The following is a 26455-nucleotide window of genomic DNA, read 5'->3' as shown; positions in this document are numbered from 1 at the left end:
TCCGAATCAAGATTTTTATGTGGGTGATGAACAAGGTAATGTTCAAGAACAAAATTTCTCAATAAATTTCATGAGTTTCAATCCATTTGCAATTTTGGCAAAAGAAACCAATCATTCGTGACATTAGGCACGATAAACACAGAAATATATATTACGGAGGTACTACAAAAACGGTTTTTACCTTTCTTAAACCAGCACAGATTGCCTTCATATTTCTGGCCCGATTTGGCATCATGCCACTATGGAAAAAATGACCTTGAATGGTATTCAAACAATAATGTATATTTTGTACCACGGGAGGCAAATCCACCCAACTAACCAGAACTTCGGCCAAGGGGAAAAAAGTATTGAACTCTTTTTGAAAAAAAAAAAAAAAAATAAAGAACACAGGAAAGGTATCCTAGGCCACGCCTGATATTAAGCATAAGTGGACCACCTCGTCCAAAAAGGTAACGGAAAGCAACTATCAAATCTTTAAAGTGTGGATTTCCAGAAAAAGTGGATAAATTTATAATTTTATTTTAATGTTGAATGAATTTGTACAATATTTGAATAAATTTAAGTATTTTTGAGAATTTTTATATTGAACGGATTAAGTTTTATTTAAATTATTACATAAATAAGTTTTTCTTTGCCACACTCTTTATATATTTTAAATAATCTATGAATTCGTTTGTGAAAACCTGACATATCAATTACCTTGCCCTTTCAATTAATTTTAATATAATTTTGTGTATCCACTACAAATGAAGTTTTCGTTAATTTCGTGACCTGTCTGAAAAGTGTTAATTTACCAACTTGTGTGTCCTATGTCTGTCGGTCTGTCCGTCTGTTGAAAACACAATAGGACACAAAAAAGAGGCTAGTTGGCTGAAATTTTCCATAAAAACTCTCTGCTGATATGGTGTGTTTGGTATTGAAAATGGTCCATGATTTTACCTAGCCCCCATACAAATTTCTCCCGGGAATACTGTTTCAGCCATCATATATATATGTTGATTATGCGGCAATACTGACACAATTTTGTTCAAGTTAGTTCAAAGTGCTCTGTAAAGTATGGCGAATATCGGTTAACATTTTACCCTAGTTCCCATACAAGGCCCCCTCAGAAAATTTCATAATTTTCTTATAGTAATTAATATCATGATGAAATTGCACATAAATAAGTTTTTTATGAACTTAAATCTTTCTACTTTTGTGAGGATCGATCCAAGTAACCCCATCGTCCTATATCAGAAAAATATATATTGATGGTGGGTATACAATATTAAAACAAGAATATCACACTTTTACTTGTTTTTATTTTAAAAGCGTCACAAATTATTCCCATTGGGTGCCCCGATGTGCTGGACTATTAATCTGAGGGTTGCGGGTTCGATTCCCCCAGAGACCCTGAGTGTATCTGAAGACAAGCAAAAATCTTCGCAGTTTCTGTTTGTTTTTTTGAAAAAAATGTTTTTTCAATTCTCATTGAAAATGGTGCATTGTTAAAAGTATTTTTCATTATTACACGTTGCTAAAGAACTGCTCAACGGAAGTTTGCTAAAAATAAATAACCAACAGATAAGTCCTTAACAACAACATAAACTAAATAATATTTTCGTTATCGGTCGATGAAAATAAACCCATTTTTTTTATTAGAAATTTTGTGCTTTCAATTGTCCTGTATTTGTTTAGTTGTGCTTTTTTCGTGGCATTTTTCAGCTGGAAAAATTGTTCAATGTCTGTCCAATGTTTTTGCCATTTAAAAAAGTTATTTTTTTCCTGTTTCAAAACGGATGTGGTTGAATAGAGTTGCATTGTCGCAGAATGCAACAACTAAATACAACCAGCCAATAGAGCAGTCAGCCAGTAAAAGATGCCTGCTCTCTGTCATTACAACTGTAAGCAAAAAAAAAAAAAAGAACATATTTTTCAAAAGGTATCTATAGATTGAGATACCCATACATATGATGAAAATAAAAAAGATTAGGGAAATTTGAGTGAAATTATTTTTCCAATTTTTTTTATGACATTTTTCATTTAAAATTTTAATATGAGCTATTCGATCGACATGAGATTAGGTCTTGTGATTTATATCTATAGCGCTATATATCTATATGCTGGCCAGACAGACGGAATTACGGACATCATTTAATCGACTCAGAAAGTGATTTTGAGTCGATCTTTTAAATTTCAAATGACCATAACTTTAAGGAGTGAAATATTAGTAACTTAAGATTTCTGATTCACAGATTTATTTTTTATAGTCTACCGTATTTGTCACTGATTTTTCGATTTCGAAACACAACATTTTTGATTTCCCCCATATAGTATTCGTGTTTGCATGTATGTATCTGTCCATTTGTAATATTGTCTGAGTATATTTGGGAATCGTATTTATATGCCTTGATGTAGTGGTAAAATGGCAAATGTCGAAACAGGAAATTGCATGTACAAAATCGTAGTTGTTGCCATGTTTTTTTTTTTTTGTTCAAGTGTTTGAGGGCGCGCGCTAGCATATAGATATGTATTTCAATGATACACTTTCATTCTAAACGGTAAAATCATGTTATTCGAGAGATAAAAACAAGCCTAAAAGAAGCTAAAACAAGCACATTTGCCAACAAAAAAAACAAAGAAGAAAAATTGCTAGAGCAACAGCAAACATGTGCAAACCAAACATTGGCAATGTAGTTATATCTGTATGTATGTATTCTCTAGGTCAATTTCGAAAACACGATAATATGGTCAATAGGAAATATTTGTTTTAAATGCGACAAACAAGCTTAACATTTATGCAGCAGTTACACCCATGATAAACAACAAGCTAAACTTTTATTACATTTCTTTTATAATTTTAGGGAAGTTCTTCCACCCCAACCGCCGCTACTGTTACAGCAGCTGTACCACCTCCACCACCGCGTAACGTCTTTCCGGGAGCTCCGCCCCCAGCTCCTACGGTCACTTTAAAAGGGGCCCCTCGACCACCAGCCATGACTAGTCCAGCAACAGCTGTTGCCGCTGCTGCTGCAGCCGCTGCCGGCGGCTTAGCTGGTGCCCAGTATCGTGGTGCCACTTGGACGCCACAAGGTTATACACCAGCTGCAGCCGCTGCAGCTGCTGCTGCCGCCGTTGCTCAGCAGGCATATCGTTATACGGCTCCATTGCCACAACCAGCCTATGCTGCTTATACACCGCATACAACAACAACTCCAGCAACAACAACGGTAAGTGAGAATCTCTATTAATTTTACATATTTCGAATAAATGGGAAAGGGAAATGAGGCAAAACAAGTCATCGGTTTCTATTGCTAACCTATAATAACTAACATAATAATATTTCAGGGGGTTTTTGAAAGTGTTCGCATTCAAAAAGAAAATTTACTATTTATTAAGTTTTCATATTAAAATTGAATTAAGACGGACTCTCACTATCGGTTAGCGAAGTATAAATATTTATTTTCTGATCAATATAAATTTTGCCCCTCATCCTATTACATGCATTTCCCTACGATTATAGGGAATTTGTTAATAATGTTACGATATTACATTAATAATTTGATGGCAATATTTATCGTAAACATTTCTATCTGCAGAAACTTCTACGTTAACATAAAAGCTGCTAAAACCTTTAGACATTGTGAAAATAGAACATTCAAGCTTTCTCCGTTAGATAATTCCTGAAACTACTAGAAGATGGCACTGTGTATATATCTAGTAACAGGGAGTTTCTGAGGATTTAGTGTATCATAGGCGCTGTTATAGTTAACATCAACCATATTAACAGTGTGTTTTTAAAGTGTATAATGTAAGTTTCTGTATTAAATGAGAGTGACTATTAGGGTATTCATTCGACTAATGATCGTTCGATTAATCGAATAATTTCTTACGTATAATTATTCGAACAATTTAAAAATGGTCATTTTCGAATAACGAATAATTCGAAAAATTTTATGTAGAATAATCGAATAAAACCAATTAATGTTCATATATATTTAAATTTATTAAATTGCTTAAAATTTCTCATAATTTCAAATTTAAATAAGTAATAATGACTCACAAAAATTGTATTGATTCTGAAATTCGTCAAATAACTAAAGACAAAGGGACTTTTAATCACTGTAGATGAGTGTTCCGATTGCTCCTTCTATAAATATATAAATAATACTGCAAGAAGTTACAATTCTAGAAACAAATCTTTAAACAATTTTAACTTAGGACTTGAACCAATTAAAATAATAGGTACGGAATAAAATATTTGTTTTTTAGCTGGCGAAATATTAAAAGAATCGCAATTAATAAACAAAATATTAACTTAGATTAAAGCAGAGTTAAATGTGATGGAGAATGTGATTTTGGAACGGTCGTCGAAAGTGATATTGAGGATGACATTTATAATGATTACATTGAAATAGATGAAGGCCATGATCTTAAAATATATGTATATAAAAGATGTTATTATCCGCGACGTAAGTGTTGAAAAATATTTAATAAACCGAATGATAAACACAGATATTGCAAACTAACGTTTTGTTTTCTTAAACATGATTTTGAACATCGTTGAACATATTTGTCTAACATGGTAATAAACTTTTTGCTTATTTGTAAATGCGTCAATCATGCACTGCCTGACTTCAAATTAGCCACGTTCACTTACAATGATATCAAACTTTGGACAGATTCCCTTTATTGTTTAATTCCCCAAGATCACCTTATTAAGCAAAGATTCGGCAACGTTGATAGAGCTTGATGTATAATACAATTTGTTATAAATAATTTAGAAATTGTGAATAATTAATTTACTAAAGAATTAGTTACTCAATTTAAAACCCGAATTAATGAACGACATATAAAAGTTCTTAATACGTTTATATTGTATTTGAATTCATGATCATGTCCAACTAGCTCAAATTTTTTAAAGCATAGCTCCAAAACGGAAACTAACGGGTTTGCTAGTCAATTGTTTTGTAGATTGTTCGGCAGTTAATCTGATCAAAATATTTCTCTTGATAATTTAATGATGGACTTTGTTTTCGAATGTTTTTTTTACATTATCAATACTTGAATTGTTAACTTTAACGTTATTTTTTGTTTTTCTTTAACAATAAAATATTAAAAACCGACATAAAAACTTCAATTTTTGCTTTTTAAAAAAAAAAATATATTATTCTAATAATTCGATTAATTTTAAACAAGTTAAAATCTCTTATTCGAATTATTCGTTTTATTCGAACAAGAGAAAAATCGAATAATTCGAATACCCTAGTGACTATTTAATTTGTTGTGTAAATTTGAACAAATACTTAAAGAGTTGTTACAGTTTTTAAACTACTGATCGCTTTTATTTGCATTTTTAAAAAGACTTTTTAACATATGCAAGTTTATCGAGTTGACTACAAAAATTGCTAGATAGGAATCACTGATCTAAAGATATAAACTGTTTCTTCTATGTAATTAAAATCTTGCATAAATGTTGGGGCATTTGAAAAGAGGAATCAATCACGAGGTCAGTTGCGTGTCTGTTCCCTTCCCTTTAGGAAAATACTATAATTATACCTTTCGCAATGGAGTGCCCTAATAGACTAGACGATAGTGTACTGGACTATCAATCTGAGGGTTGCGGGTTCGATTCCCGCCCGAGACTCTGGGTATATGTGCAGGCAAGCAAAACGCTTCGCAGTTTGTATATGTTTTAAAAAAAAAAAATATAAGTTTGTCATTCCGTTTGTAATTTCTACATTTTTCATTTGCGATCCCACAAAGTATAGATATTCTGAATCGTTATAGATAGCGAAGTCAGTCTGTATGTTGAAATCAACTTTCCGTAACCCCCTAATAACTTACATACATGATTCATACATCAATATGTCGGGAATTCTTCCGGCCATAAATGGCTGAGATATAAGGAAAAACCTGGACAATCTCGATTTTTGCCCTATTTTTGATCTATATCTGGATTACTAAGTCATTAATATAGACAATATGGATATCTAATGATAGATATTTTAAAGTCCATTGTCCAACGATGTTTATAAGGCTATAGTAAGTTGAACATACAATGAGACGCAGCGATGCGCCTCATTGTCCATTTGAACTAACAAAATCCATTTTTTTTTGCACTTCCAATATAAAAACTAATATCAAAGCCACTTCCACAAATAATTCAAATTTAAATTTAACCAAAACATATCAATAAATACCTGAACTTGATGTTTGCATAATTAGATTTGTTAATTTTTTTAAATTACCTATCACAAATAGTATTTATTTGCGCAATTTTTTATTTTTTTTTATCAATTTTTTAGGTTTTTTTCTCACAATATGTAATTTCAATACGTGACTATAAAAATACCTTTTAATATTTCACATTAATTTTTTGCCTGCTGATGTAGAATTTTGTGCTCTTTAATCTGGCACTTTCAGTTTTCACGATACTTGAATGGAATTTGTTTTTTTCAATTAATCCGCAAAATTAGTATGTTTGGCCCCTCTGTGCGTCGGTCTAGATGCAGACCTAGATATTTAACTTCAGTTTGTTGAGGTATTATATGATTATTTATTACGATTCTCTACGCAATGTGAATGTAAGATGTATACGTTTTTGCTAGTTTACTTTTATTCTACATTGTTTTAACCACCTTTCTACGTCGAGTTTATGGTCTTGTAAAAGTACAGAGGTTTTCATGAATGGCTAGAATAGCTGTGTCATCAGCAAATGTTGATATGTGGGTTCGAATGTTAGTTGGCATATCACATGTATATAGCACATATAGGAAGGGACCCAGTATACTTCCTTGGGGTACGCCTGCTTCAATAGGCTGTGGTGAACTTATGAAGTCTCCCTCTTTAAGAACGAACTTTCGATGACTTAAATGACTTTCTAGAAGCTTATGTGTGTCTGGTAAATATTGTTTTATTTTAATCGATAATCCTTCGTGCAATACTTTGTCGAAGGCTTGCGAAACGTCGATGAAGATCGCAGAACAATATTTTTTTTCTTCAAATGTCTTAGATATGATATCTACCAGCCTGTGAGTTTGTTTTATGGTATTATGTTTTTCTCGAAATCCGAATTGATGAGTTGGAATATAATCAAAATGATTCACTATCGGCTTTAACTTGTTCATTAAGAGTTTTTCGAATAGCTTTGATATATTTGACAATAGGCTAATGGGTCTATATGTTTCCACTTTAGTGTGATCTTTTACCGGCTTAGGTATCATTGTAACTAAAGAAACCTTCCATTCTGGTGGATAATATTCAAGGCGTAATATAGTGCTAAATGAAGCAATTTTGCATAATTCGAATTTATATTAAGTAAAATTTTTAATTTTATTAAATGTTTACTACTTTTATGACAAAATCTTGAAGATCATAATTCTAGACATATTTAAACTATGTATTGGGACCAAGTTATGATAAAACTAATAAATTTTAAATTTAATGTTTTTGTTAAACGGTACTAAATAATTAATAAAATTAAAAACTGTTTGCCAGTTGATTCACGCGGGCAGTATTATTATTTCAAAATCTAAAGTAAAGTGATGTAGTAGATCTCAAACTGTATGCTTTCGCTGTGGATCACTAAGTAGTATTAAAATTGTCTGCAAATTTAAAAAAAATTATCTTTCAAAATTTGTCAACCCTACTACTTGTTCCTTTTTAAATTGTTGTGTTTTTTTAAAGCTCTTACAGGAACAGGAGGCGTATAACTTACAATAAAAAAGTTTTTTAATATAAACACAGTTTGCAATTTTTTATTATTTAAATTTTGATTTTCCAGGCCTCATAAACTCAGCGGCATATTTAGGTTTTCTGTGAAAAGAGTACTTTTTTTCCAAAGTAATAAATATGCAAAAAAAGTTCTTCAACGCTAGATTTTTGTTGACACAATGTGGAAAGCGGAGTTGGTTTCTGTATTGTGTCTTTGAAAAATTCACATGACGAGCTCTGAAAGCCGTTGAAAAACTGTTGGAAGTATTTAATGAAATAAAAGTTTGCTGCATGTTGTTTGTAGTTTTTAATGAAATTGTGAATTTGAAGTTATTAATAGAAGTAATAAGGAGAACTTATATTATTATAATAGTAATAAAAATTAATATAATTTCAATCAAAATTGTTAAGACCCAGTAAGCACCAAAGCCCCAAAAATTCAAGCAATTGAACATTTTGTTGGAATTTGGCTTGAATGCAAATGTAATTATACTTTAAACACGAAAAATTCTTGAAAATGAATTTATTTTTCAAACAAAAAACATATGGCTTGAATTTATGTTTCCTTTTTACTGGAGAATGCTATTGAAATAAAGTGTAAAATAGAAATAAAAGTAATAATGTACATATTAATTTCAAATCCCCAACTACTTTCATATACAAAAACTTCTGTTATAACTAATTATGTATTCTGTAAGGAGGGAAGAAACTCACACAGAACTAGTTATGTGACTAGTTCTTCGAAGGTAGGGACCGGTTTTTAAATTTCATATGAGATTGAACTATCACTTTAACATGATGTTGATTAAGGAAATAATAAATTTACACATTTTGGATACTCTGTGGAAAGCCACGCAACCATTCGAAGGACCACAATCCAAACGAACCTACTTATTTTATATGGTCCTTCAAATAAGTTTTCATATATTTCCCTTAATTGCTACAATTCCTGTCCTAATAATGAATTTCATTATAAAAAAAATATTCGTTCTGTATTGAATTTCTTTCTCTTCCTCTACATTTATTTACAAAATGTGTAAATTGCTACACGACTGTATTTGAGTAGCTACTTTTCTCTAGATTTGTCTGTTGTCATTGTTCTTTGTTGGTCCTTTGTGCAGTTACGAGTACTTTAAATCATTATTGATTTACCCATAACCTTTTCTTAGCTTAGCTAATGTATTTTACACTAAAAAGAACATGTAATAGATAATAGAAGTCAATGTGATGCGAGTAATGGCAAAATAAAATTATACAAATGTAAATAAATTCTTAGTTATTTTGCTCGTATATTTATTTATATTCATTCTCATATTACATTCTATTATTCATTCTTTCATTTCGATAATAATAAAATGTCTTGTTAGTTGTAGATAGATGTCAGAGAATATAATAGGAAGATCCTTTAAAGGATGCTTTCTTAAAAATTGTCTTTATAAAGACAAAACTGTTTAGGGTAATTTCCTACTTAGATTCAAATGAATAAAATATCGGGCAAATAGACTGCTCTGCTCTGTTGGCGCGCAATCTTTTGTCTAAATTTTGAATGACCATTTTGCATACATTCTCTTTCAATGTTGTTAAATCATACGATCTAGGGGGACAATTCTGATCGAGGAGCATATAAACACTGAATTATTTCAGTGTTTATATGCAAAATCATATCTCGTCATTGTATCATGGTATCATTCAATTTATGCAGAACGAAATCTATTATCACTGCTTGACCAGCCTCATTTTTAATGAAATATAGTCCAATGATGTCTCAAACCAAAAATTAGCACCAAACAGTGACATGTTGTGGGTGCATTTGTTTGCCGATAATTTCATGTCAGTTCTCTGAACATCAAATGTGTCAATATTGACGACTACCAAAGTCATAAGGATGTAAATGTACTTCAAGGCATTCACTTGTTAGTGTTCAATAACACAAGGCAACAAAATTGAAAAAATGTTAAAGGCTTTTGAAAACACTACAATATGGTACAAATATGGTCCAAATTTTAAATTCTATGGAGAGGTTTTTTTAAAAACCGTTCTTAACATAATCAATGATAACTCAAAAAGCTTTAGTTCGATATTATTAGAATAAACTTAGACAAAATTAAATTTACATAATCTTTAATCCGTTTATATATTGCTTTTTAATCGGCTCAGTAGTTTCGGAGTCATTATAACTAATTAAAGCAAAAAATGTATTTGTTACATGAAAATAGCAAATTTTTTGTTTTAAAAAAATCATGAAAAATCGAAAACGGCAGAAATTGTTCCGATTTATTGCTTTATCGCAAAGCCACATATAATAGTAACAGAGTGAGATATATATCATAAATATTGATGGATATTTTTCGAATTTATACACGATTAAGTGAATTCGATCATTTTCAAAAAATTTTGGTTTTTTGCTTGATATACATAAAATTGAGTCGCTAATATTCTTCTTTCGATTGATTGAATTTTGAAAACATTTTCCCCATACAATGACCAAATTTTCACATATATATTGCGTTTCAATTGGCTCAGTAGTTTCGGAGTTATAATAACAAACTTAAGCAAAAAATATATTTTTTACGTGAAAATAGTAATTTTTTTTTTTTTTTTAAATCATGGAAAATCGAATACGTCAGAAATTGTTCAGATTTATTGCTTTGTCGCAAAGCCACATATAATAGCAACAAAATGAGATATCGATTGTAAAAATCGATTGATTTCTTTCGAATTTATTCACAATTAAGTGAATTCGCTCATTTTCACAAAATTTAACTGTTTTGCTTGATATACATAAAATTGAGTCGCTACTGTTCTTCTTACGATTGACTGAATTTTGAAAGCATTTTTCCCATGCTATGTACAAGATTTTCATATATATATTGCATTTCAATTAGCTCAGTAGTTTCGGAGTTATAATAACAAATTAAAGCAAACAATTTTTTTTACGTGAAAATATAAAATTTTTTTTAAAAAAAAAAATCATGAAAAATCGCAAACGTCAGAATTTTGTTTCGGAGTTATAATAACAAATTAAAGCAAACAATTATTTTTACGTGAAAATATAATTTTTTTTTAAAAAAAAATCATGAAAAATCGCAAACGTCAGAATTTGTTAAAATATATTGCTTTATCGCAAAGCCACATGTAATAGGAATAAAATAAAATATTGATCATAAAAATTGGTGGATTCTTTCTTTGTTTCTTTGATGGATTATAATAATCCATTCAATGAATTCTCTTCACTGGTCATCAGGCATTAGTTCTTATGTCAATTGAACTTTGCATGGACACGAAGATCTTCTGAAACTTGCAATTATTGTTCGGGAAACCGATTCATACCCGATTGTATCTCCATGAACATTTCAATTACTCTTTTCATAGTTCACTAAGTCAAATCAATATTCCGAAAAATTTTTATAAATATTTATATCAGATATTCGTCGGAAAATTATCAAGACAATAATACGACAATTTTTATATCAATTGAGAGGTATTACAAAGGGCTCTCTCATGAGATTGCTTCTATTTTCAACAGACAAATTTTTGCGCACCAAAAAACAATTTTTTGACTAACAAACATTTTTCAAGAAAAAAATAAAAATTACTTTTTTTTTACCCGGGAATTTTTCCAATTTTTCACTACCCGATTCCAGGGATTTTTAGTCGGGAATCCCGGGAATTAAAAACTGACGAAAATACATAGAAAAAAAGTTAGAACTCTATTTTTTTCTTCAAAAAACAGTGAAAACTTTTTTACAGTTTTTTCTTATATCTCGGCAATAATAGACCGTGTATTATTATTATTTATTTGGGGTTTTTCATATGAAAATTTAAAAAGTGAAGTTATTATTTATAGAATTTATTTCTTATTGAATCATTCTAGTTTCTTTAAATTTCTTCTTCAAATCCATAACAAAATAGATTCAAACATTTATTAAGTGTTTAAATTTTTCTTCAATTCAAATCTAGTACAAAAAGGCTTAAGACAATTTTTTCAATTAATTTTGTAAATGATTTGATTTAACAAAAATTTAATTTTTCAAAGTTATTAATTAACTTTAAAATTAATTCAGTTTAAACAAAGGCTTTGGAATGAATCTAAAAAATTAAATACTAGAAATGGATTTATGGAATGATAGGCTGACATTCTTTAATTACGTGAATTAAGCTCAAATTTTATTAATTAATTCGTAGATCTGATATTTAATAATTATAACACTAAGTTTTTATATGAAATTTGGCTTTAATATTCCTAATTTATAGTATCATTATATATTTCGGGAATAGCCGGATACCCGGGAATGCACATAGGGGCAAAGATATATTAAAAGTGGCGATAAATCAACCACTGGGTTTTGATGTAAGTTATTGGTATTATTGAAAAGGTAATTTTCTCTAGATTTCAAATATGGAATAATATTATAACCCACCGTACAAAATAAAGTGAAAAATACTGAAATAAAAAAATAAAAAAAATGGATTTTTTTTTTAATTTTTCTAATTATTTTATCAGTCATTTAAAATACATTAAATTACATTATATGTAGTGTTTACAGAAAACCGACTTTTTAAAAATCTGGTTTATCGGTTAACCTAAAATTGTCCTTTTTTAGAAAACTGGTTTTTCTAATAAAGTATACACAGCTTTACCATTTTTGGTTTTTAGTAGTCGGGAATGTTAATATTATATAACTATAAATATAAATATGCAAAAGTGCTAAGTCCATTTTATTTTGTAAAAATTTCAAAATTATTATCTCATTCAAATGGAATTGAGTATAAATATGTTACTAAATATATAATACTAGTTTTAATTATTGGTTTATTCATTAAATTTCAACCAAAATATGCAAATCACAATTTTTTGTAATTAAATATTTAATAATTTTAAAAATTTATTATCACCTCGACTTTCTGATATGAAAGAGAACATGTTTCAAGTCCCAAAATAGGACATATAAGATGCAAACGCACTTCTTCTTAACGGTGATTATTTGTCATTATAAATCTTACCAAATAATTAATAAAACTCCATTATCAGGTTTCAAAAATATTTCAAATCATTGATTTTAGACTGTTTATTTCTGAAAAGGAACTTTGTTCACTAAGCTAACGAAATGATTAATAAAACAAAAATGAATATAAAAAATGCACCAACACATGAGATTTATTGATTTTAGTCCCAAATTTTAAAAACCGGTTAACAGAGTGATATAAACCGGTTAAGAGAAAATCAACATTTTAAATTAAACGGTTCGCAAAAAAACGAGATTTTGAAGAAAACCCGGTTTTACGGTTATCCGGTTTATAACCACTAATTATATGTGATTTTAAGAATAAGTAATATAAAAAATTACATACATAAAATACTACAATTAATCTAATATAAAAGCATCATTTTCATCACTACTATCGTCTATATCGCTTTTTACTGAAATTGATGTATCGCAAATTGGCACGAAAAATTCCGTTGCCTCCTGTGGAAGTTCGTTTATATTTTTTTTTGGACTTTTTCGGAGTCGTGTTATTACAGAATCTGAATTTATGAGAAGAAAGTTACGTTTTTCAAATTTTGCCGATATAAAAGTTGGTAACTGTTTTTAGCGTTAGTTTAAAAGTTAAACTAATGCTAAAAATAGTTTAAAAATTTTCAAAATCTTATTTGCTAATAAAAAATGTATTTCTATATATTTTTTTACAACCATTTATCAACGATTTATAAAACAAATTTTCATACAAAATTTGTACTTAAGACTTTTGATAAACGTTTTTGAATAAAGGCCTAAAATTTTAAAAATTTAATAAAATCGAAAACCGCAAAAATCCGCAAAATGTTGAAATAGAATATAATTCTATACATTCCCTTCTTTAATCAACATAAAATAGTTATGGGCATTTTTGCGCATTTATGCTACTTTTTTACTTCCAAAAAACTTTTTCATGTAAAAAAAATTATAATAATAGTTTGTTCGGAATTTACCAAAATTTAAGTACGTGCATTCATAATTTCTTTAAAAAAAGATCACAAATCAGTTCCCAATAACATATATCAATATTATTAATACAAAAAAACTATTTTATTCAATAAAGAATAAGATATTTTAATAATGAAATATACACCTTAATATTCCATTTTTAATAGATATTAATGTAGTATTTTTTTTATTATGTTTGGACTGCTGCTACTATTAAACCAAAGCTTTGAAAAAAATATTCCGAACAAACTATATGTAGAAAAGTGTCCTCTTTCCAATGACATATCATTTGTTTTGTAAAACGCATTTTTCATTTTTCATTTATCGCCACAAGGCACCATATAGCTGCCCCTATGTGGAATGTAGCAAAAAATTTCCCGATTCCCGGGAATCAAAAAAGGTCGGGAAATTAAATACCCTACCTATACCCTTCACTATGAGTGGTAAGTCGTTATAGATACCGAAGTCGATATTGCCTGACCGTCTGTATATTGAAATCAATTTTCCGAAGACCCCAATTACTTACATACATGATTGATATATCGGGTGTAGTCCTACACGCAGAGAAAAAATATAATTGGGCATGGTTACTGTAACCATTTAAATAGTGTTACAAGATTTTTAACAATATTATAGTCACAGTAACTATTTACATGATTGTGGTAACCATAATATGGTTAATTTATGATTCACATGATTGTATCAACCATATATATGGTTACAGTAAACAAATATATGTTTGTGGCAACCATATTTATGATGAATAATTTTATCATAATATGTTGTTCTCAGATTATGATAAGCCTTAAGCCGAGAGCACCATAATATGATAAGTCCTTCATCATATAAATGGTTGTCACAAACATATATATTTGTTACTGTAACCATATATATGGTTGATACAATCATGTGAATCATAAATTAACCATATTATGGTTACCACAATCATGTAAATAGTTACTGTGACTATAATATAGTTAAAAAACTTGTAACAATATTGAAATGGTTACAGTAACCATGCCCAACTATATTTTTTCTCTGCGTGTAGTTGGGCTTACAACTACTTGAGATATAATCAAAATACCACGAATATCCCGCTTTTTTACCAATTTTTTACCCTTATCTCCATTACTAAGTCATGTACATAGACAATATGGATATGAAATTAAAGATATTTGAAAAACGACGCATATAGTGCCATAGAAAATTCGACCGACATGGGTAAAAATTTGTTCATTAAATAAATGTTCCAAATAAATTAATTTTGAATCATTACCTTAAAGTATTCGTTGGTAAAGGCTCTATCACTTGTGTTTCTTTTAATGTATATTAGGTGAAGCAGGCACGGATCCAGAGGGGGTGAAACAGGAAATTTTCCCCCCACAAAACCGAAAATTTTTCATATAAAAAAGGAATAAAAAGAAAAATGTAGAACAAATTTAACACCCCCCCCCCCCAAATGGTTGACCTGGATCCGCGCCTGGGTGAAGTGTATGTAAAACCTGAAACCTGAATTATTGCAGTATTAGTACTGAAATTCGTAAAATTAACAAACAGTTTTTGAACTCATTCTTTTGAATAGCTGTCCGTAATTCTATAACATATCAACTGCAAGTATTTTTATTATTTTTCCTCTCATTATTGAGCGAACAAAATGTGGATATGTCATACAACAGTTGGCACATGTATTTGTTTTGTCAAATTTATGATACCTTGCTTTCTTTCTTTCTTACTGATGCTTATTTCTTTAATATCAATTTAATGCTTTGAACACATTTAAACATAAATACAAATACTTTTTCTTACTTTCTTCCAATATTTTTGGACCCGGCTCAGACACACATAGAAAATACAAAAAGATTCCTTCGTTTGGCCTGTCTGACTGACTGTAAAAAGTCAAAATAGGCACATATAATACAAAATAATACGTTTAAATGGGTTTTAATGTTTATTTATCTGTTAAAATAAATCCTAAGCACACACAACACATTCTCCCGCACACATTTATTTTCATTGATAAATACATTAGACATATAAAAATACATCGTATAGAAATAAAATAAATAAAATAAATAAATATACTTAAAGTCATTCTCAGTTTAACGTGGAACGAAAAAAAAAAGTAAAATGGAGCTAAAAGCGCTATAAAAATTGATGCTCTAAAGGAGGCATTACTCTAAAAGGCTTCGTATACATGTGCACAGTGGGATATTCACTTATGAATTTGTCTGGCAATTTATGTGTGTGTGTTAAGAAAATTATTTCCGTTTTGTGAAAATCTTTAAAATTAGGGATGAGAATTTTCTTCTTTTAGCAAAATTGTTTTGCAAAAGTCAATTTGATGTACTTCTGTACAACTTCACATTAGATTAAATTTTCCTAAAAGTTCCTTTTTAAGGTAAACGAAAATACTAATTCTAACAAAATTCTTCAAAAGATACATAAAAATAAGAAAAATTCAAATTTTTAAAATTTATTCTTTAATGAAACCAGGGAGCAAAATGATTTAGTACCAAATATTTTGCAGCTAGATTTGTAGCGAAATCGTTAATGTTATTTAATTTTATATCGAAATGATTTTACTAAAAAAATATAGAAGTAAATGATATTGGGTAAACTTCAACCAAAAATATTGTAGCTGATATTCGAAAGTGTGAAATCGAACTCCTTTGTAGTCCAGCATTTAACTTACAACACCATGACCAAGTTATTCCTCCAGCAAAAAACTTGGTAATAACTTGCAGTTACTGAACAACTTACTAGAAGTAGTTTGGTAATGGCTGACATATAATATGATAAATAGTAACTACTTGCTTACGAAATTTAGAATTAATTTAATAAAATTCATTCAATCTATGAATGATAACATAATTGTTAATTCAAATCTTATCTTACAATATTTGTTCTTCATTTAATTGGCTTTTGTTTAATCTTTTAGAAAATTAAGAATAATAACACTATCCAACAAATTGAGACTTGTTGATTGGAACATAATAGCGACCCACTATTCCTGAAAGGGTATGTCGATTTTTGTAGAATAAACTTATAGTCCAGCTGGTCAGAGTTTTTTTTTACAGTGGACCAAAGTTTTAACTTTTTGTTCGAAAAAAATGTTGTAAGTTAATGTCAGAGAGAATTCTTATTGTCAGAGTTATATTGTGGAATTTTATGGGTATCATTTTTGTGGAAGATCTTAACCTTCTATCTCCTCTTTTTAGGGGTCAATTTGACACTTTTTCGAGAAAATAAAAAAAGGACATTTAACCCGCCAATTCCCAGTGTCACCTACAGGTGACAAAGATTAACGGTAGTTTTAAACATAGAAACAGATATCACTGATAAATATTGATATTATTTATATACAGACACGATCCTGTTTTATATCTGATTTTATTTTGGCAACGCTAGAATTTTATTAACTAGTGGATTTTTAAAAATCTTTAAGCAGTGTTTTTGATTTTAACATACTGGTGTGTGTCTTATGATAAATAAGTTGTTATAAAAATGCCAAACGGTTAAGTATCACAATATTTGTTTTTAATAAATACTGCTAGATATTCAGGCTAACAATATCAGCAAGTATTTTTAGAAAATTATTTATTCTCTTCCCAGTGTCACCTATTGGTGACCCCGCTATAAAATCGCAACTAGCTATATTTTTTTTTATTTTAAACTTATTTATAGTGTAAACTAGACGTATTTTTACTATTTTTAATAAAAACAAATTGTTTCTCCCTTTGGCGAGGGTATGGGAATTGCCGGGTTAAGGACTAAACTACAACAATTTTCGCCGGATATCAAAGTTGTAAATAAGGCTCTTTGCGATTAATTAGCAAAATAAATGCCAAAAAAATGTTAGACCCCAGGTCTAACATTTTTTAAAAAATCGCCAAAAATCCAAGATCCGAATGAGCTGAAATTTAAAATATTAATAGTCTTTAAGAAGATCTACAAAAACCAGACATACATATGTTTGTTATCTTTTAGTTCAAGTGATACTTAGGTTCATTTTTTTTTTTATTTTGCTCGATTTTTTTCGTTTTTTAGATATGAAGGGCCTAGGGAGGGTCGAACAATTGGTTTAAAATATCACATATATTTGTGATATCATTCGAAATAAAATAAATCAAATTTGATAACTGTTATCTCGTCCCTATAAAATATTAAACGCAAAAGTTCAAAGTTAAAACATGAAAAATGGGCCGTATTTTTTAAGTTTATTTTTTTCCCAAAAAAAGTCCCTATATTTTTACTTTTATAGAACAAATTTTTATTCGGGACTATATATAGAGAAAGAGAACTTAATGCTAAAGTGTGTAAAGTAAATTTTTGATCACTTGAGTAGAAATATTTCTTTAATTAATTACAAAACCTTTTTATTATCACACCGTAAATAACGTTTTTCTAAAAAAAACTCCGTTTTTTAAATATATTTTCCCCGTTTTCCCGAATTTCGGTATTTGTAAACAAATAATGGCAACATTCATAATAAAATTAATTTAAGGATATTTAGTTCTATATTAGTTCCAAATTTTGTTAGGATATCTTCCACCGTTAAAATTTTACATTAATTCAAATTTTATATATTTCTTCATGGAAAATCACCATATCGAGCCCTTAGCGCCAAATTATCGTAAGCGACATTTTCTAATATTTTTTTATTACAAAAATTAAAATTTTATGGACTGACTGATGTTTTAGCGTTCTCAGAATATCAAAATTGTTAATAACTTCAAAATTAAAGGGGGTAAGATTTTATCGTGGTATAAAAAAAAGAGGGAAATAAATCTGTAACTTCTTAGATACTTAGATTGGTTTCAATGAAATTTCACATGCGCAAAGAAGAAGTATTGTCGAGTTTAAGTTATGAACGTGGACCTCATGGGCCCACCAGGGCGCGAACATGGGTCATCAAGGTAGGACACCTCGGGTATGTTATATTTTTAAAACGATCCTATTTCTTCGTTTGTGTTCCGATTTCAAAAAAATTACACATATAAAATCTCTTCATCGAGCGCTACAAAAGACGTAGCTATCAATTATCTCTTATAGCTTAGGAGATATTCGCATTTGCAAATTAAATTTTAAAAATGTTTACCCAACCTACTCCAGTTTTTTGATAACAGATAACAACATATGTATGTGTCAAATAGAAAAAGAAGTGTTTAACAAGTAAGAGTGCTATATTCGGCTGTGTCGAATCTTATATACCCTTCACCAAATTATACTTCAAAATTTTAAATATTTTTAGGTAAACAAAATTTAATTTTTTTTCCAGTTGTTTTTTTCATTTTTTGGAAAAAAAAATTTTTCGATTGGTATTTAAATTTTTTTTTTTTAATTTAAAATTTATTTCTTTGTTTTTGCAATTTTTTTTTTTGTGAAAAAAAATTCGGGTTAAAATTTTTTCCGATTTTGACCCATTGTAGGTCCATCTTACTATGGTCTTATATACGTCGTTGCAAATGTCTTTGAAATACCTATCATTAGATATCCATATTGTTTATATTAATGTCTTAGTAATCCAGATGTAGGTCAAAAATAGGTCAAAAATCGCGGTTGTCTTGGTTTTTTCCTCATATCTCAGCCATTTGTAGAGCGATTTTGCTCATTTTAAATAGCAAAATTCTCGAAATCATGTCTGACAGGGTATCTGGGGTCTTCAGAAAATTGATTTCAACAGACAGACAGACGGACATGGCTTAATCGACTCCGCTATCTATGAAATGAAAAATGTAGAAATTACAAACGCAATGACAAACTTATATATACCCTTCTCACGAAGGTGAAGGGTATAAAAATAATGACTAAGTCCAAAGTTATATGCATTTGAATTTAAAAAAATTAAAAAAACGATTTTTCGCTATTTTTTTGGGAAAAAAGAACTTTTTTCTTTTTAAGTTATCGCAAAAAATTTCTAAGAGGATGTATAAGGAATTTATACTTTCTGAAAGCTAAGTTTTCATGACTTACCGAGGGGACCAGGTCCATTCAAAAAACACCTATTTTTTATGTAAAATTAAACTTTAGGGCAAAAATTCTCAAATCGCATATTTGATATCAAGATATAGTAACCTATTTTAGATGGCCCAATATGCTTTCAATTATTTTGTAAAGGGTTCCGATAACTCCTACCCTGGTATAGATATTATAGCCAAAAAACTTAAAATTTCCATTTTGGGATTTGTCAACACTTTTTTGGGAATTGCGGGATTGCTGATAATAAATTTCAAAATTCGTTTTTATTTTTCCATTTTGAATAGAAAATTTTACATAACTGTGAAATTTCATTAAAAACTATTCATACACAGAAAAAACTATTTCTTAAACCTTTTCAATTCAAATATATATCACATATTGAACTGGTTTCAATTATTTTATAATTGAATCAAGTATACATGTGCTCAAAACCAAAATTTTCTGATATTTTCTATTGAATTTTGAGTTTTGAATTTGATTATTTTGACAATTGAATATACAATTTTCGTTATTGCTTGAACTTTAAATACAAAAATTATTGCATAGATAATTTTCGTAATTGAAAACACATTTTTGTTATTTTTTGTGTTTTCGAAAATTATCTATTCAATAAGTTTTGTATTTAAAGTTCAACCAATAACGAAAATTGTATATTCAATTGTCAAAATTATCAAATTCAAAACTCAAAATTCAATAGAAAATATCAGAAAATTTTGGTTTTGAGCACATGAATACTTGATTTAATTATGAAATAATTGAAACCAGTTCAATATGGGATAAATATTTCAATTGGAATATAATTTTTTCTGTGTAAATAACAATTTTATTTCAATTCGAAAAATGTTTGTCTATGCAAAAATTCATTAAAAAACATTTTTTGTCATATTTTTCAATAAAGTATTCCATGAATTTTTAATTGTCAAAAGTTATAAATATTTTTGAAAAATAGACAAATAGCTTGAATTTTATGTATAAATTTCAAAATAATCGAAAAAAACCTTCTCCTGTAAAATTTGTGTTTTGTCGCTTACGATAATTTGGCGCTAAGGGCTCGATATTATAATTTTTTTAGTTTTTATGCTAAATGAGGTCTAAAAGTCTTATAAAATTATTTAATTTTACTAAAATATCAATCTTCAAGTCCTAAGGTTTTACCAATACCAAATACTTATATAAAAAGCTTATATTTATTCTTCAGAGCCTTCAGAAACCTTGCCTTTTTGAAACATTTTAACGATTTTTAAAACAATTTTTTTTTCGGGAAACAAATTTTATTTGATATTAAAAATTGATTTCCCGATTTAAACCATTGTCGGTCCAAATTTCTATGGAATGACATACTGAATTATTGTACAAATTACCAGGAATTTGTTATAGAATCCATAACTTTTTGGGATTTATAATTAAATAAACCAAATTTTCTACTCTTTCTCTAAACATTATATACTTTTTTAAGTAGTTTGTCCCATTGTTCATTTCCTTTTCACTTTTATTTAAACAGTTTAAACATTCACGAACGCACGCACACATTAGTATTCATTATTGACTTAGGCATTTACATCCCAGCAGTTCGAGGAGACAGTACCGAACTAGTGATTTTACCCATCATTTAGGGTGGGGGCTAGTCACTTCAATAGCCACGTGACTAGTCATTTTAACATGGGCATGTCCTAGGCAGGGGGTCAATTGTCTCTTTTTGATTAAAATTAGACTGTCTTATAGCTGGTCCAAAGTAGTCAACGCATTGGATTCACATATTGGTTACATAGCGTCAGTTACCTTACTAGCTTTTTAACTGGTTACTTGATCAGCTACTTGACTAGTTATTTTAACACGTACATGTCCTAAGCAGGGGGTCAATTGACCCTTTTGATTACAATGTGACTATCTGATAGCTGATCGAAAGTAGTCAACGCTTCTGGTGGGTAAAATAAAGTGCAGTACAAAAAAAAGTTTGAAGTGACTTCACCATATGTTACTAAGAGACACTAAAGTGACTATTGACTTCATGCTATGTTACATGCGATATCAGTATACTTAAGCAAAAATAAAAATAAACTGTATGAGAATTATATTAACTCAATTTGTAAAAAAACCAGTTTGCACGAATTACTCACAAAACGTTTAAAGTGACTACACTCTCGATTATTTAGAGACACTTAAGTGACAATTGTCTTCACGCTAGATTACTTGGGGTGCATAAAGTAACCAATTGTCTTCTCTCTGCACTACAAAGTGCACACCCGTGTCAAATGACCAAAATATATAAAATGGAGTCAGCCAAGTGATAAGACATTTGTGACAATTACTGTCTTTAAGGGATACATTGACTACTTGCTTAACTGCTGGGATATGTACAACTGTAAACAAAGACACTCAAGTATTTGTACATCGCTAAACAATGATAAACATCATATAATAAACAAAAACAAAATAAAAGAATACTCATCATCCACATACACTACTAAATCAATGGAATTTGACTTTAGCACTTGGCTAAATTTATTGTTTCCAGCATTTCTCGGCTTTATCAGCAGCCGCCTCATCATCATCATAATTTTTGGATACACTCGTCTTTCAATGCTCACACAATATCTTTATGACTTTTACGACTTGTGCCAGCAAAAAAGCAAAAAAATTATGCACAAGAAGACCAACCCTAAAAACAATAAATGTGAAGAAACCTTCAAAAGGTATAAATTCATACTGGGGGGATATGAAATAAACAACAGCACTAGTAATAATAAGGTTTGTGTCTGTGTATGTGTATGCTCGCCTAAAACGGAAGTCATACATTACAGTATTTTCACCTCAATGCATTTGTGAAATGATTTTCTTAAATCCGGAAACAACTACTTATGTCATGTTCTCTCTAGTTTTTTTTCTTCTTTTTTACATGTTCTGTTTGTTCACAGTCAGTCATACGTTTACTTCTACTTGTCTACTATTTACAACTGCAAAAAAAAAAAACAACGACACAAATAACTACCACTACAGTAATAAAATATTAACCAAAGGTACTTGTCGTTACCTTAAATGTAAAATGACTTAACTAACATTTTAGATAATGAAACAAACCAACAAGCAAATACCTATCCTTATTGCTGAAAAGGCCGGGATAGCACTAAAAATAACGAAATTAGAAAATATGCCAAAACAAACTTCAAAATATGCAAAAATAATATGCAATTACAACTAAATATGCAAACATATACAGCATTAGATCGATGCCATTTTGTTGCAAATCATCAGATTCGGAAAAGTAGTTCAAAATTGATTATCGGTTACTGACTACAAAGTAACCGATAATCGCCGAGTAACATATGTACTCGAGAATGTGTGTTGGCCCGAATCCAGGGGGAAACAATCCCCCCACAAGACTGAAAAGTTGGAACAGAAAAAAAAAAGAAAAATTAAAAATAAATTTTACTCTTTCCCTTCCCCCCAAATGGCTGACCTGGATCCGTGCCTGGTATTATGGGACTACTACAAACTTCTAGGTTTTCATCACAAAGAATCAATATAAGTCTCACTTCTTTGATGTATGACTTCAAAATGCAGGATTTTTAAAGTTTTTAGCTTCTATTTTGCAACATTTATACAAAATAAATTTATTCAAAGTATTGGCCATTGTTAGCTGTGACCTTTTCCCATCTTTCTGGAAACATATGGATTCCGAGCCAAAAGAACTGCACATCTTTTGAGTCCAAGACCGAATCAAGCCAATATCGGATACTCTGTTCCAAAGTGAAGCGTATTCCAGAAATAGCGTTCTGCATCAATCGAAACAAACAGTAGTCGGATAGCTATAAAGCGGATGAGGCAAAATTTCCCAATCACTTCATTCAAAATGATGGAATATTACGGTTTCATATCTGGCCGCATACTCTGGGCATTTTTTGGCCAATGCTGCCTTCAAATGAAGCAGTACAGGATCCCTGTAATGGTCTGGTCAGATTTCAACAGCTCGTAATAGATAGAACCCTTTTGCTCCCACCAAATACAGAGGATTGCCTTAGCTCCACGGATATTGGCTTTGGTGTCGATTCGGCTGGTTGGCTGAGCTTCATATACGATATCTTATGCTTCGGGTTATCGTAGTGCATCCAGTTTTCATCGCAAATAATGATTCGGTTCAAAAATTATTTTCTTTTATAGTGTTCATGCATTATTTCGGGCACGCAAAATCGTCCTTCAAGGTCTCTCGGCTTCGATTCCTACACAGAGAAAACAGATTCGTGATAGCAACCGAATTTGTTGCCAATCGAATGATTGTCTACAAAATGTTAGAAGGGGTAACAAAAGTTTTGTTGCTTCAACCGAAATTCTTCTTGACTTTTTGACTTTCTATTGACAGAACCGAAAAATTCTATGTATGTAACCGAATCATTCGATTGGTAACAAATTCGGTTGCTATCACGAATCTGTTTTCTCTGTGTATGGTTCGCAATTTCATTGCACATTGTTGCTTGAGTAGCTCCCAATAATTTTGCAAGCTCTTGTTGAGTTTGACAACAATATTCATGGAGTAATGCCTCCAATTCTTAGTCTTCAAACTTTTTTGGCTGACCTGGGCGATCTTTGTCTTCCGTGACAAAATCACCAGTTTTGAACCAAACAAACCATCTCTCGCACGTTGAAACCAATGGAACACAGTCACCGTAAGCCTTAGTGAGAAATCGATGTGCTTTAGCGGCACTTTTATTCAAATTAAAGAAGTAAAGCAAAACTTCCTGCAAATGACGCTTTGTATGTACAAAATTCTACATTCAATAACTTATTTTACGTTTCTATGAAACTTCTTTACAATATTTATTATTAAAAATATGTTTGCTTATCCTGCAAAATTGAATATTAGTTAGGACCTTTTGCATATTTGTTAACGATATTTGCAATTCTCTACATATACAAATGTTTAAATGTATATAAGTATGTAGTCATCGTAGCATTCCGTTAAGTCTCTTCCAATTCCAATTTGTTTAAATCGGAAATATTCACTCATCTAAATGATTGCACACGCACAAATGTCATTTAGAAATGTGAATCTATTTGTCTATGTGTAACTTTAAATGTGTATAGGTGTATATTTATTATATGTATATAGATAGGGTGATTCATTTAGAGGTTTTTTTTTAAATAAAACGATTAAAATAGAATGGGATGTAGAAATCTTTATTATGAACCGAAAGAATCATCTCTGACATTTACTTTTTAATATAATTTCTTTCAAATGTTGGCCGCGAATTCGTTGTAGATGATCCTGTCGGAAGTACTGCTATGGATTTCTCGCACTGCTTCGCGAATTACTACTTTTGACTTAACATAACCACGAAGAAAAAACTCTATGAGTGATATCACAAGTCTATCTAGACGGTCAGTTGATAGATCCGGAACGCGAAATTGGCTGATAATTAAAATTATTTCGAAGTGCTCGAAAAACAGTTCTCATATTGAATAATTTGGAAGCAGTCAGTCAGGCTTTTCTTTGGTGAATTGTCAAACAATACTGAATAAAAACAAGAAGACAGTATGACACCAGTCACGAGTGAGCTCTGAAAAAATCAAATGAAAAAACCTCTTAATTAATCACCCTATATGAAGTGAATTTTTACTAAGTTATGTGTGTTGCGGTAGTAGGATTATCCCAAATAAAAATAACATTTCTACAAATTTTATTTGGTTGTTGGAGAGGTGACTGTATCAATAATCAAGTTCAACTCCCAACTGATCCAATTCCGTTTAAAATTTATACTATATTTATGGTAGATAATAGTTTGGTAGCGTCGTTTTGTTTAAAAATTTCCGTATAAATGTTTTCTGAAACCATATAATTTTTAATTTGTGAACAATAGAGAGTTAGGCTCCAAGAATTTTGCTATTAAAAATCAGCAAAGTCGATTAATCAATACACCATAAACACAATCATGAATACAAAAATTAGTTTTCAAATTCTCTAAAGACACAGATCTGTCGCTTCTAAGATATGTCGGTTGAAATCAACTTCCTGAAGGCTCTAGATATCTAATCAATATATAAGATATAGTTTCGAGAATTTTACATGGGTGAGGTAATAAAGTTGAAAGGTAACGGTAGCTTAACGGAAACGATAGTCAATCTTTATACATAACAATGAAGGAATCGAACCCGTAGCGATACTGAAAATATCCCACAACTGGGCCAAAAACCGGATAATATGCAATGTAGGCACATATTGAAAACGGATTGGAGAAATAGCTTCGAATATGAACCTTTTGCAGAAGACCGATCGGACATAAATTGGAACTGAGAATGATTATATACCAGACCAATCGAGACGTACTCGTCGATAGTTTGGTGTCAAGTACAACTTTTTAAAAATATACAAATAAAATGCTATTGAATCCTAAATTATTACCATTTGTTCTATTTCCTATCCCGCACGGGTTTGTCAAAACGTTACTGAATTAAACAGCGTTTAATTTCCTCACTCACGGTCTAAATATGCATGTGTCATCATAGTCTTGTTGAAACTAAATTCGACGATTAACAAGGTCATCAAGGTTAAGAAGTGCTTCATTGCTTGCGATGAGTTTTCTACAACTGTGGCCGCCAAACTTTCACAATTAATACACACTAATCCTAAACTGTCAGCTGCCCAACTCTTCTTTCGAATGTGAATTTTGAGACACAAACAAGGTATTTAAACATAAAATTATTTGGGTCCATAACCACCATGGGATCATTTCAAATTAAAACGCGAACGTGCTGTATACAGTTTACCTTGATATTGCTTAAACCTTCTGGGATTTTAAAAATAAACTCAGAGTAGCAGCTCT

At 30.1% G+C, this 26455-nt stretch overlaps 1 protein-coding gene across 4 annotated transcripts in view; it reads left to right on the top strand.

Moving 5' to 3' along the window:
• Positions 1 to 26455, top strand: part of shep (alan shepard) — a 624596-nt gene that overhangs the window by 343085 nt on the left and 255056 nt on the right. For all 4 annotated transcript variants that reach the window (XM_065504089.1, XM_065504090.1, XM_065504091.1 and 1 more), the window contains one exon: positions 2844 to 3209. In XM_065504089.1, coding sequence (XP_065360161.1) covers positions 2844 to 3209 — 366 coding nt within the window. The remainder of the gene's footprint in view (positions 1 to 2843; positions 3210 to 26455) is intronic.

The sequence above is a fragment of the Calliphora vicina genome, chromosome 3 (assembly GCF_958450345.1).
Source record: "Calliphora vicina chromosome 3, idCalVici1.1, whole genome shotgun sequence".
Taxonomy (NCBI): Eukaryota; Metazoa; Arthropoda; class Insecta; order Diptera; family Calliphoridae; genus Calliphora; species Calliphora vicina.
Note: the sequence above shows the minus strand (reverse complement) of the source record. Positions and strands in the feature narration are given on the sequence as shown.